At 46.9% G+C, this 12,199-nt stretch overlaps 1 protein-coding gene across 5 annotated transcripts in view; it reads left to right on the top strand.

Annotated features, from left to right (window-relative positions):
- Positions 1-12,199, top strand: part of rab11fip3 (RAB11 family interacting protein 3 (class II)) — a 53,244-nt gene that overhangs the window by 28,591 nt on the left and 12,454 nt on the right. For 3 of the 5 annotated variants that reach the window (XM_064322310.1, XM_064322314.1, XM_064322313.1), the window contains 2 exons: positions 3,467-3,639; positions 11,553-11,738. In XM_064322310.1, coding sequence (XP_064178380.1) covers positions 3,467-3,639; positions 11,553-11,738 — 359 coding nt within the window. Of the gene's footprint in view, positions 1-2,126; positions 2,465-3,466; positions 3,640-11,552; positions 11,739-12,199 lie in introns of those variants that run through there. The other 2 variants (XM_064322315.1, XM_064322311.1) reach the window with 2 other exon arrangements.

Genomic DNA, 12,199 nt, shown 5'->3' with positions numbered 1-12,199 from the left:
TTAAGCAACAGGGTTGTATACTGTAGTGGTTGTCATATTGTCATATATTAGTATTATATTTTGTCATATTGTCCCACCTCACTATACTGGACAGTATCAGAAGATCAGGAATTTATTGGGCCTTGGCAAGAGCCCCGGGGGTTTATTGAATCTATCTGCTAAGAGCTACCACTACAAACAATAGCAGTAGTAGAAAATAGCCAGGCAACAGCTGGTGACTTTGTTTAGTGCACTGAAATCTTTTATGTGCACCTTACTATATGTATCTTTCCCATGAAGATGTGAAAATGAAAATGAAAATGTACTATTCTGCAGCATCACTGGGCAGCACGACACAACCCCAAAATTGTTTCCAAATCGGATGTGGTGACAGTGCAGTAATTTACTATGAAGCATGTTGTGTGTCAGCTCTAACCTCGCTTTTCTGTGGATTTTACTTGCAGTACACTTGCTTACAATTCTCAAGAAAAGATGTACTAGAAATTAGCGTTCACAGTCCAGAGCATTAAAGAATCCCTGAAATATGCCTCTCTGGTTTCTAATGTTTCTAATAACCATAATGTTGACACTGGTGACAAAAAATTTCCTTTATAAAAAATATGCGCTTAAAATAAGGTAATTTATTGGTTACATGCATATTACTGTGTTAGAAGTTAAATTTGACGTCATTGAAGGTTTCGTTTCAGTTTTTTATGTGGAAGCTCATTTGAAATACAAGGCAGCCATTGTGTAATGTTGAAAACGACTTGTGAAATTACTTATCTGGCCTGGCAGGTGACCATTGCATTAAAGAACAAAGTGGGCCATAGAAATTTCTGAATGGGAAACATTCATTTGTTACAAGCAGAACTTGGTTTTGCTATTAATGATGTAAATGTGCACAGTGGGTTATAAAGACTCACTTAGTTCTCCTTACTTTCTCATATTGCTATCTGTGAAGACTGGGGTTCTGAAAAGACTGCATTGTGGTGTGTAGAGCCATTAAAACGTCCTAATAAGGACTTTTCAGTGAAAAAAGGGCATTCACTAACATCAGTTTAGGTGTTTGGGGGAGGTGGGCGCCTCTACCCGGATGCCACACCTGCGTCTGATCACGCTTGGGTCATGACTGCGCCTCGCTCTGGGCCTCAATGCGCCTGTTGTCTGGCTTTGTTTGCTTTCAAAACAAGTTGGGTGAGGTAGCTGGGTGGAGGACCTGCTGAGAACCCCACCCTCCTGTTCTGGGCTGCAGTAAACCCCCGACCGTAGGCTGCCCTTTTCGCTGTCACGGTAACCCAGCCCCTTCCAGTCACAACACCGCAGTTGTTGCGTCTCTGGCTGGAAAACAGAAGTCAGCTCATCTGGACGAATGCGCAAGTTTATATGTTTGCAGCTCTGTGGACTGCGTGTCCTGCCGTATTAGTTTAGCTTTTTTTTTCCTCGGTCTTCATCTCAACCCGAAGAGCTTGTGAGGATTTAGCCTGAGCCCAGGAAGCAGTGTAGTCAGTCTGAACAGAGGTTTATCAGCAGCCCTCTCTCCACAGGGCACTGGACATGCCTCTGCTAAGCCGACTCTCTTCCTTGTTCTCTGCCATTGGTGTGGGAGCAGTCGCATCACTTCACAGTCAGGATGAGTGTAATAGAATGCCATGGTGGCATTATGACTGCTTAATGACTTTCTGCTCTGCTGGACACTCCTGAATCAAACTCCAGTTAATACATACTCTTATATCTTCTGGTTTTGGCTTAGTTCAGTGCTTGTGACTTGTGGATTAATCCCTCAGAATATTTACAAGCGGGATACCGGTGTTAAATGTACACGGATGAAGCAGGACCTGCTTCTTGCTGGTGGAAGCAGAATGAAGAGGGAGGTTCTGCCAGGGTCAAGGTAATTTATTGAGCACAGAAAAACGGGCTGCATTGCTTTGAAATGTGGCTTGTTTAGGTTCTGTGAAACATATTGGTGAATGTATACTTTTAAGTTGGTATCGGTTTAATTTTCTGCAAAGAGTTTTAGGAATTGTGTTTTTTTTATTGATTTATAAAGAGTGTATGCTTGGCATATACTTTTGTTCTGATATGCATTTGAGTGATTCATATGGACAAGTATTGACCATGGGAGCTGTCAAAGCATGTCTAGTGTCTGATCTTGAGTGGATCTCAGCATGCAGCCTCAGGTTCCAAGGTGCCCTGGTTTGTACCTCAGAGTAAGAAAGGGGCGGGTCCCGGCTGTGGCCCCGCCCCTCTGTGACGCCGCCGCCGCTCTCCACAGGAGCGCTGTACGCCTCCTGCCCTACGGACTTTCCCCTGTCAGAGCCCAGTGCGGGACGAAGCTCCGTCTCGCTCTCGCTCTCTCCGCTCCGAAGGGAAGGGAGCCCCATGATAGGCTTTCCTTCCTGTCCTTGACCCCCTGGAGGACAGTATGGCTCTGGGCACGGCGGCCAGCCCTCAGGGCTCCGCACCCCCGCAGCCTCCGCACCAGCAGGTAGGGTCTGCGGCTCCAGTTCGGGTCGGCCTCCTGGACCACACACCTGAGGAAAGCTAAGCTAAGCTAAGCTAACCGTTGCGCATTGACACACCGGCAGAATCTCGCTGCTCATCTCTGTGTTTTAGTGCTCCTAGGCAGAAGTTTTTCAAACGGACTGTTAAATGTGCGTATGGATGAGTTCCGAGATGTGTGTTTTCAATTGTTGACGGGGGTTCTGTTGCGAGCTTTCAGCCCTGCTAGGCTGAGTGATTTGATTCGTTTTCATTGTGTGCTTTGAGATGGGTTTGGTGGTTGATATATGATGACGATAGCTGCTGTTCTGAGTGCCTGCTTCAGCGTATGAGTCACTCACTCTCGAGTATGTTCTCACTCGCCATCTGTACCAAGCTGCGTGTCTATCCATTGCCCTACCACTCATATGTTTCACATTGGCATTATCATTGAGGGAGTTTAAAAGACTGCGTTATCTATCAACAGTTTTGACTGTACATAAACCAGGCACATTTTCAAAAACATTGTGTGGTGCAGTGGTGTGTGCAGTAACTCTGAACAGAACATACAAGGCCGGATATTTTAGCTTTGTTTTTTGCCGTGGAAGAGGAAGAAGGTGTAAACAACAAAGTTGTATGCTCCCTTGCTTATTACTTTTATTAAAGTCATTATTAAAGCAAGTTTATTACTTGTTACAGAACTTGTTAATCATTACAGCCGTCTCATTAAATGTTTTTATCAGTTCCTTTGGAACAATTCATAGATAAACCCATTTCCCTTTTGGCAACATATGACGTCCTTTTTCGCATTAACAAAATATTGTATGTATTTACGTAACATAATCATAGTCACGTACACAATATACTATATGTACACTGTATGTCTACTTTTATTATCTGGATGCGTGTGTAATACACACACATACACGCAGATACATGGAACCTATGACTGAAATATGACGTGATGTGCCTGAAACGGCTGGTAATGTTGTGGGCGTTCCTCCCGCAGCAGAACGAGGTGACGGACAGCGCCTACCTGGGCTCGGAGAGCACCTACAGCGAATGCGAGACCTTCACGGACGAGGACTCGGGCGCGCTGGTGCACCCCGAGCTGCACGAGGAGGTGGAGACGGACAGCGCCATCGACGCCGCGCTGCACGACCCCGAGGAGACGGGCAGCAGGTGAGCGCAGGGCCCCGCCCCCATACCTCGCAGAGCCCCCCCCCCCCCCGGCCCCTCAGGGCCGCCCGGGCTACGGGGCCACTCTCCTTCTTTCGGGCCTCTGGTTTCCATGAGAACCAGCTGCAGCGGAGACCCTGTGAATGTTTTACTTCACACGTCGTCAAAGCGGTTGACTTTGCACTGCGCGACGCTGTCGGGGCACTGCGGGCCAGTCCGTTTGACTTATCCAGCTTGTTTTCTTAGCGCTGCTCCCTGGGATGGGCTGACTCCACTATTCCTGTGAAATACTTTCGAACCCCAGCCACCTTTGGTCACCTTTCTTTTTGTTATTTTTAGGAAAGGGCCAGTAGTACGGTCAGGGTCTTAATTTCCACGGGTGCTGGGATGTGTGTTCTATCGGTGTTTGTGCTGGTCTGTGTTTATGTAATGATACGGTTCATGTTAACAAACTGCCATCTGGAGAGACTTGACAGTGTGAAGGACTTGGCGCTATGAGTAGCCGAAGAAGTTTTCGTGGACATGTCAATAGTTCAGCTGTGCGCATTTGTTATAGTGCTTCACATCACAACAGAACAGGATCAAAAATGAAATCACTTGATCACTTAAAATCAACAACTCATTTATGCAGACTTTTAGTAGGCAGCAGACTCATGTGTTATGAATAAAAGGGTAGATAACTCTTTTAAATAATTTGTCTGCGTGCGTATGCATTTGCTTAATTCAGTATATTGTGAGTGTTTTTTTTGTCTTGCGCTGCCGCCGAAATCTCCTCTAACAGAAGTCCAGATACTATGTAAAAATTAGAGACCTTGAGCCAGATCTTTATAAAAGTCTAGAAATTTCCAGCACAGTCAGAGTACAATTTAGCATCGATCGGTGCTGTGTGTGCAGGTTTGTTTGCTGAAGATTTTGAGCATACAAGACCCTGTGTTTGGATTTCCCCCTCCCCATTCAGCTCATTACAGTTTAGCTGTTGTGCGTTCAGTATTTGCTCTTGGAGTTGTCAATACAGCTTTTTATGATTACTGAATGAATTCCAGCAAGTCACGTTTTCCTGTTTCAATGTACTGTAGGGTTCAGTGCCGGTACTTTGGTAGCATGTTTGCGTTTATTCAGTTCTTTGATAAAGCAGCAAAAAAAGGCATTTTAATGTACTGATTGTGACGTGTAGTTGCTGTGTGCATTCAGACCCTTTGATGACTGTTTTCGAATGAACTGTAGGACTGAAATGGGAGCTCCTGGCTAAAAATGAGGCGGTACTCTAATAGTGATCACATGATCAGATTTACCACATCTTGTTAATGTGCAACTTTTATTACCAGCCATTAATGATCAGATGATGACTGTACTGCCTTTTCTTTTGCTTCTCCTGGTAAACTCTTTCTTAAAAAATAAAATAAAAAAATAAAGTTATCCTCCGGGCCATATCTGCAATTTGGAAGCATTGAACTAATAGGATGTAATTTAGGAAACTTTTATGAAAATATCAGACATGCTCGGGTGCTAAACAAAACAAGATTTAGCTGTCTGAATGCGGCAAACTCAGAGCTGCGTGTGATTATGCACCGTGTGGATACAGCTGCTGTAGCTTTGCGTTCTCCTTCAGTAGCACCTGTCCTGGTGCATGGTGCTGATTACGATACAGCGCCACATCAGAGTAATGCCGCCGCTGCAGTTACAAATGGCAGAAACACACAGCGCAGCGCTTGTGTTTTTAATGTTGTTTCATGTCGACATTTTTGATCGAGATGACCGCCTTAGAATTCTCTCTGCAGGAAAACCCTGTTTTCTAATTACTCTAATTGTTAGGTTAAATGGATAGATGGACACCACCTGTTCGATAGCAGCCTCAGACTAACCTCTTAACATCTTTGAAAACAATCCTGTATTTACCAAACACTCCTTGAGTCAATGTGTAAGCTACCCAGCTAGCAACATGTATTGCACTATAAACGCATAACTAGTGCTCTCCTATACATGTTTAACCTTCAGTGCCTGCGAAATGTTTGTTGTATAAGCGGGCTCAGAGTGCAGTGGGGAGTTCACTCCTCTCGCTTCATGGCAGTACTGTGCAGGGCTGTACTGGGCTGTGCATGGCTATGCTGGGTTGTGCAGGGCTGTGTTGTGCAGAGCTGTGCTGTGCTGGGCTGTGCAGAGCTGTATAAGGCTGTGCAGGACTGTGTTGGGCTGTGCATGGCTATGCTGGGTTGTGCAGGGCTGTGTTGTGCAGAGCTGTGCTGTGCTGGGCTGTGCAGGGCTGTATAAGGCTGTGCATGGCTGTACTGGGCTGTGCATGGCTATGCTGGGTTGTGCAGGGCTGTGTTGTGCAGAGCTGTGCTGTGCTGGGCTGTGCAGGGCTGTATAAGGCTGTGCATGACTGTATTGGGCTGTGCATGGCTATGCTGGGTTGTGCAGGGCTGTGTTGTGCAGAGCTATGCTGTGCTGGGCTGTGCAGGGCTGTATAAGGCTGCGCAGGGCTGTATTGGGCTGTGCATGGCTATGCTGTGTTGTGCAGAGCTGTGCTGTGCAGGGCTGTATAAGGCTGTGCAGGACTGTGCTGGGCTGTGCTGGGCTGTGTTGTGCAGAGCTGTGCTGGACTGTGCTTGGCGGTGCAAGGCTGTGTTGTGCAGAGCTGTGTAAGGCTGTGCAGGACTGTGCTGGGCTGAGCTGTGCAGCGCTGTGTTTTGCGTGCGGCGCGGGGTCGGGCGATGGGAGAGGAAGGCAGCAGAGAGGGCTTATCTGCTGACAGGCCGACCCGCGGCTCCTGCTCCGGGACAGAGCAGCGCCGGCTGACGGACGTGTGTTTTTGTTTCCTGTCGGCCACAGAAGGCCTTGAATGGCAGGAAGTGCAGAGCTGGCTCTTTTCTCTCTTTTTTTTTTTTGGAAGGTACCAGTTACAGCTCAGCACCCCTACGCTTCTGCCCCTTTCCTCTGTCCGTAGGAGGAAGCTGGCGGTTTTGTATGTCGAATTTTCTGCACTTAGCAAAAATTTTGGAAGGTCGTCCCGCTATCTCCGGCTCTGGGTCTAAACAGGATGCAGACGGAAGGGTCTGACTCGTATCTCGCTCTCTCTGACTTATGTCCGCGGCCCTGTGATTTACAAAAAATAAATGACCCGCTGACACGAGACTCGAGCCTCATGGGGCCACTCGGAGCGGAGCGGTTCTTTACGAGCCTCTCCGGCAGAGTGAGAGCTGGGCTGCTCTGCAGACTGAGATGTGCCGTCCAGTGAGGAGGGCGGACGAGCCCTGCTGATACCAACTGGCCAGGTGAATGGGAAAAAGTGAGAGAGAGTGGTGAGTCTGAGCCTGTCGCCTTCGTTTGACTCAGCGATTAGTGGACAGTTGACTTACACCGCGATCCTGCCCATAACCCTTTAGTCTGTGGATGTGTTCATGTTTAGATTCATCTCATGATTTCCTGTCTTTAGTCTTTGTATTCTCCTTGGGATTATTATCCTTAATGTTCCAGAAGCTGCAGCTGTTCTGAATACCAATTGTTTAGCGCTACCCAGGCAGTAATGTGTCCAGCAGGAACACATTTTGAAGAGCAATCTCCCTCTCCAAAGTAATGGTGTTTGGGACAAGAGATTATTATGTGTTGTGCTTTTGGTTGACTAGCCAACAGGCTGATGGTTTCTATCAAGGTGATCAGACAGGCTGACAGACAGTCCAATTTTTTTAGTTTTTATCATGTGATGTCCAGTTTCAGGTTAAATTTATGTTTATTGAAAGCTGTAGTGGTGGTGCATCAGGTGGCCCTGTGATAAAGTGACTGAAGAGCGATGCTAATTATGTATCCGATCAGCACTTTTCCAGTCATGCTCCGTTGTGTAACCCTCTACCACTCACAGTGTAGAGGGGCCGCAGTAGGTGTGTATTAGATTCTGTAAACATTACCTGCTTTTGCAACAGAACCTTCTAGCACTGGACGAATAGTTGACTGCAGTGTGTGCGTGTATGGGTGTCATTAGAAGTTAGCCTTCTTAAGTTCACAGCTGTTCCTATGAACCAGAAATATGAGGTTAAGTTTAAGGTAAACAGACTTTCAGTGATAGGTTGCCAGGTCTTTTTTTTTATTTTTTTTTTACTATTATTAAATTAGGATACCTGTCTGTAAGTAGGAAAAACTTCCATTGTCCTGTGGCAACACTGAATGACTTGGCATAAGAAACTTGGCATAAAGAAAAACTGGCCTGTTCACCATTCGGTCGCCTGAGTTTAAACAATATTATGTAGTTTAGTTTCTGTTGTTGTCTGTTCATCTATTTTGTGCAGTTTTACAAAGGGATGAGTGGAAAATGTGCTTTCTTTGGTAGAACCAATTGATTAGATTTTTCTGTGATTGCTGTAAATTACTGTAAAGCATAGAGTAACATTACAGCTAAATGTACAATTTTACTACACAAACATGTGTGCTGTAAAACATGCTTTATGTGATGAAGCAGTCATGTGGGGCTGAGCTGGAGAAAATCTTGCACTTACTGTGCTGTTATATCATAGAATTTCTCGTAAAACAAGGAGAGCAAAAAACTGCTGGAAACAGCATGAACTTAAGAGGGTTAAACAGGATTACCCCTCCTCCTCCTCCTCCTTCCCCAGCCAATGCCTGGACCCCTCGCAGGATAGGGCAGTTCCGCTTAACGGTAAATCTGATTAACCCTCGGCCAATCGCAGCCGGCGTCTCACTAACCTCCGACTGGCAGGTACGGCTAAAGGCCCGGCCAAAGACGGCTGTTTGTTTTGCCGCTGGCGTTGCGTCGCGCGTGGAGGAAGAGCCCGGGGCCCGTACTCTGTGGAGAGCCGCCCGGTTCCCTCGTAGCGGACGTGCGAAGCGTTGGCAGGCTGAAGCATGCGTGACCTCCCCTTGCCCGCGCTGCGTGGCATGGACCCCAGTACCTGTGCAGGGCTGGGTCGTGGGTAAGTGCGGGCATAGAGGCTTCCCCTGCAGTTCGCTACAGGCTAGGGTCGTCGTCATCATGGTCTTGATGCTGAGGCTCATGGGAAACTTGCGGCGGCTTTTCCTCTGACACGGGCCTGTGGGCGCTGGCACTGGGTGCTGGAGCACTGCAAACGCTGCTTATTCATTATGTAAAATGGTTGCCGTTTAACGAGTCTGACAGTCCATCAGCTTTCATCACAGCTGATAAACAAGTCTGATGTTCTCAAGTAACGGGCTGTTCTCAGAGCGAAAACCCAGCTCAGGGGAGGTTAAGGGTCTGTATTAAGTCTTAATAACTGGTAAAGAACAGGCTTTGTTGTTGCTAGGGAGCCTGTAGGATTTAGGCGAAATGGCGGGTTGCCATGTGAGACAAACGATTGCGAAACTTCTCCAGATTGTACCGAGTACAGCCGTCAGCTGTGATGTGAATCACTGCTTACATTGTCACTTTCCAGGGTTTATGAGTCAACCCGTACCATCCGCCTGCTTTTATCTGTTAACGTGCCATTTGTTTTGCAACTGATTTTTTTTTTTTTAACATTGCTGAGTAAGTCCACATTATTTGGTAAACAACCACCAAGAAAAGAATCTGCATTTTCTAAAAAATGTTTTCAAATGACATTTTAATTTTAAAAATATAATTGTATACAACCTTTGTACTCAACGGAAGTGTCCTGTGATTAAGACCAGACACCCATTGTAGGTGTTCCCCTTTATGGTTCTGCTCCACTTGTTTTTATAATTGCTTATCTGGGTCCAGAGTTGGGAGTGGTACCTTATTAATTCAGAGAGAGCCAAATCCGTCCTTTATATAAGTTCAGCTGCAGGTTGTGTAAGGGTTTGGGATGGATCTCTCCAGGCCCTGCTGCATAACCCTACACGGCTCAGAGGTTTTCATGGGCTTAGCAGTGAAGATAAATACTGCGGTACCTCCCGAGCAGTGTTTGAGAACGGTAGGAGCCCTGTTCAGAATTCACATCAGTATGCAGGATACAGTCCAAATTGACGCTGCGAACATTGACCCGTGGCAGTCTGTGCCGCGACTAGAAAATTATGATGGTTTAGTGAAGATGGACGACCTCTCCGGTTCTCCGGTAACAGCGGTGGTCCCCCTTTGGCTGGCGGTCAAGGGCATGCGCATCATTTGCGAGTTCCCATTCGTGGCCATACCAGGCCATCGAGAGCAGATGGAAAGCATGGAAGAGTCCTCCTGCCCATACTGAAGGGCTGTTTCCAGAGGTACAAACCGTTTGCTCTCAGGATTTTGATTCTTGCGCATGTTGTTAGCGTTAAGTATGTAACGTTCTGTATAAGGCTCCCGCCTGGCACAGCATGTAGACGTTCATCGTTCTCCACCAGCATGCTGGTGTTTTAGTCTTTAACTGGTCCTCAGCTGTCAGGTGTGTCGGATTTAGACCCTCCTGCCAGTGCCTGCTGCTGCAGGTGGATATTCCCAAAGTGTGTCTCCTTTTTCATAGTCTTTTGTGTGTCAACACAGGTTAACGCAGGCCAAAGCAGGCCTTTACAGGGCAAATTTTATGCAAAGCAAGAGTGAAAACCCAGAATTACATTACTTGATATTACTTGAACTGCTGCACGACAGCCTGTGCAGTTAACAAGTATGCACATATTGTTTCGTTGTTCTTTTTCCGAATAACCCGCCCGGCCGGCCGTTTATATCTCGACTGTGGTCCTCTGGAGGATTGTGTGGGTTCGGAGCATCTGGAGCAGTGAAGTACACTATTAGGGTAATGGAACCGAGAGCAGTAAAACTAATGGGAACATTAAGCGTACTGAAATCAAGTGCCCCAGGCAGGGTGACCTACAGCACAGTAAAGATAACTGTTCCAGCCTGTAGGGCTGGACGATATACCGCAGTGATAAAATGATAATTATTGAATGCTATAAGGATCATCGCTGCAATGTGGTGTACTGCCTTTTTTGTTGTTGTCTTTTTCTCTTTAATTATACCTGATACTGTAGTAAACATCCAAACTGTAGAGGCCGCGTGAAGCAGGTTCCACGTCAACACTGTTAGGCGTTGATAAGACAGCCAATCAGCAGCAAGGTCGTACAGCTTCCGTGTGATCATGTGTTGTGTTTAGGTCTATCACATGGAAGCTTATCAACACCCAACAGATAACGGTGATGACATTTTTTGCCAGGAAGCATTTCACGCGGCCTCTGAAGTTTGGATGTTTACTACCGCATCAAGTATAATTTAAGAAGAAAAGAAAGACAATACACCACGCGGTGGAGATGATCGTTATTGCATTCAGCAATTATCCTCGCAGTATATCACCCGGCTGTACCCGCCTGCTCTCCTCTCCCTCTGACCACATGCCCACTTTTCCTTGACCACCTGGCCATTTACTGTTTGATCCAGCTGCGCTTCATAGCAGTGGGTTTGAGTAAGTCACGCTCCACCAGGCTGGGAGGGCATTAATCCTGGGATGCGGTAGCTCCATTGAAGTCATACATCTTGGTGTAAGTGGGGTTTTACATTACATTACAGGCATTTAGCAGACGCTCTTATCCAGAGCGACTTACACAACTTTTACATAGCATTTACATTGTATCCATTTATACAGCTGGATATATACTGAAGCAGTTCGGTTAGTACTTGCTCAAGGTACAACGCAGTGTCCTTACCGGAATCGAACTGCACTTCGTTACAGCCCAGTCTACCCACTGTGCCACACTCCGTCAGTTTTACTTGAACAAGGTTATACACTGTAACACCGAAGGCTTTCAGAGGCGGAGGGGTTGAAGCGATGTGTGCACTCGGCATCACACGCGGTCGGTTTTATCTGCTGTACCGAAATGTCAAACGGAAATGAGGCGGACGCTGCAAGAGGCCGGAGGAGACCAGGGTGCCCTGTTTAAGCGCTTTAGCGACATTAGCAGCTATGATGCGGCGTGCTGCCCCGCTCTCTCTCTCTCCTCTGTTCTCACGCCCGTCTCTCTCGCAGGCTGTCTCTGGGCTCCGAGCTCAACAGTCACTCCCTGGTGACGGTGATCGGAGGGGAGGAGGAGCACTTTGAGGACTTTGGGGAGAGCCACGACTTGGACCTGCTCCTGGAGAGCCCCGGGGCCCCGCTGGGGGAGGGCAGCCCCGCCGGCCAGCTGCACTGCTCCTCCCTGCTGCTCTCTCCCAGGTACCGAGTGCCACGCCCACTCCGCTCTGTCACCAGCACGTCAAGCAGAATGATGCTCCGCCTTTTAATGATAAAAAAGGTCCTTTTTTTTTACTCAAATAGTCTCCACAGGAAATGACAGTTAAACATAATATTGTTATGCATAATACTAAGTAAGGAGGCCTGAGAAGACCATAGGCTTGTTCAGGTTGTTAAAACTAGTGTTGACCTTGTACAGATTATTTCTGTTTATAAGAATTCAGCACATCTAAAATAGAAATAGGAATTTGATACAGTTCAGATCACAAAGAGGCCACATAACACTATCTGTATGTGGCATAGCCCAAAGGTTGATAGAAGAATAAATGATCAAAGTAAATCTATGGCCATTAATGAAGCGTGACTAGGACAGAAATGAACGAGGAGGGGATATCACATTAAAGCAGGTGTGCCTTCCCGAGCCACAAGCAGCGGACTAAATC

Source organism: Anguilla rostrata, chromosome 2, assembly GCF_018555375.3.
Source record: "Anguilla rostrata isolate EN2019 chromosome 2, ASM1855537v3, whole genome shotgun sequence".
NCBI classification, from domain to species: Eukaryota; Metazoa; Chordata; class Actinopteri; order Anguilliformes; family Anguillidae; genus Anguilla; species Anguilla rostrata.
The sequence above is the reverse complement of the archived record's forward strand: the minus strand, read 5'-3'. Positions and strand labels throughout refer to the sequence as shown.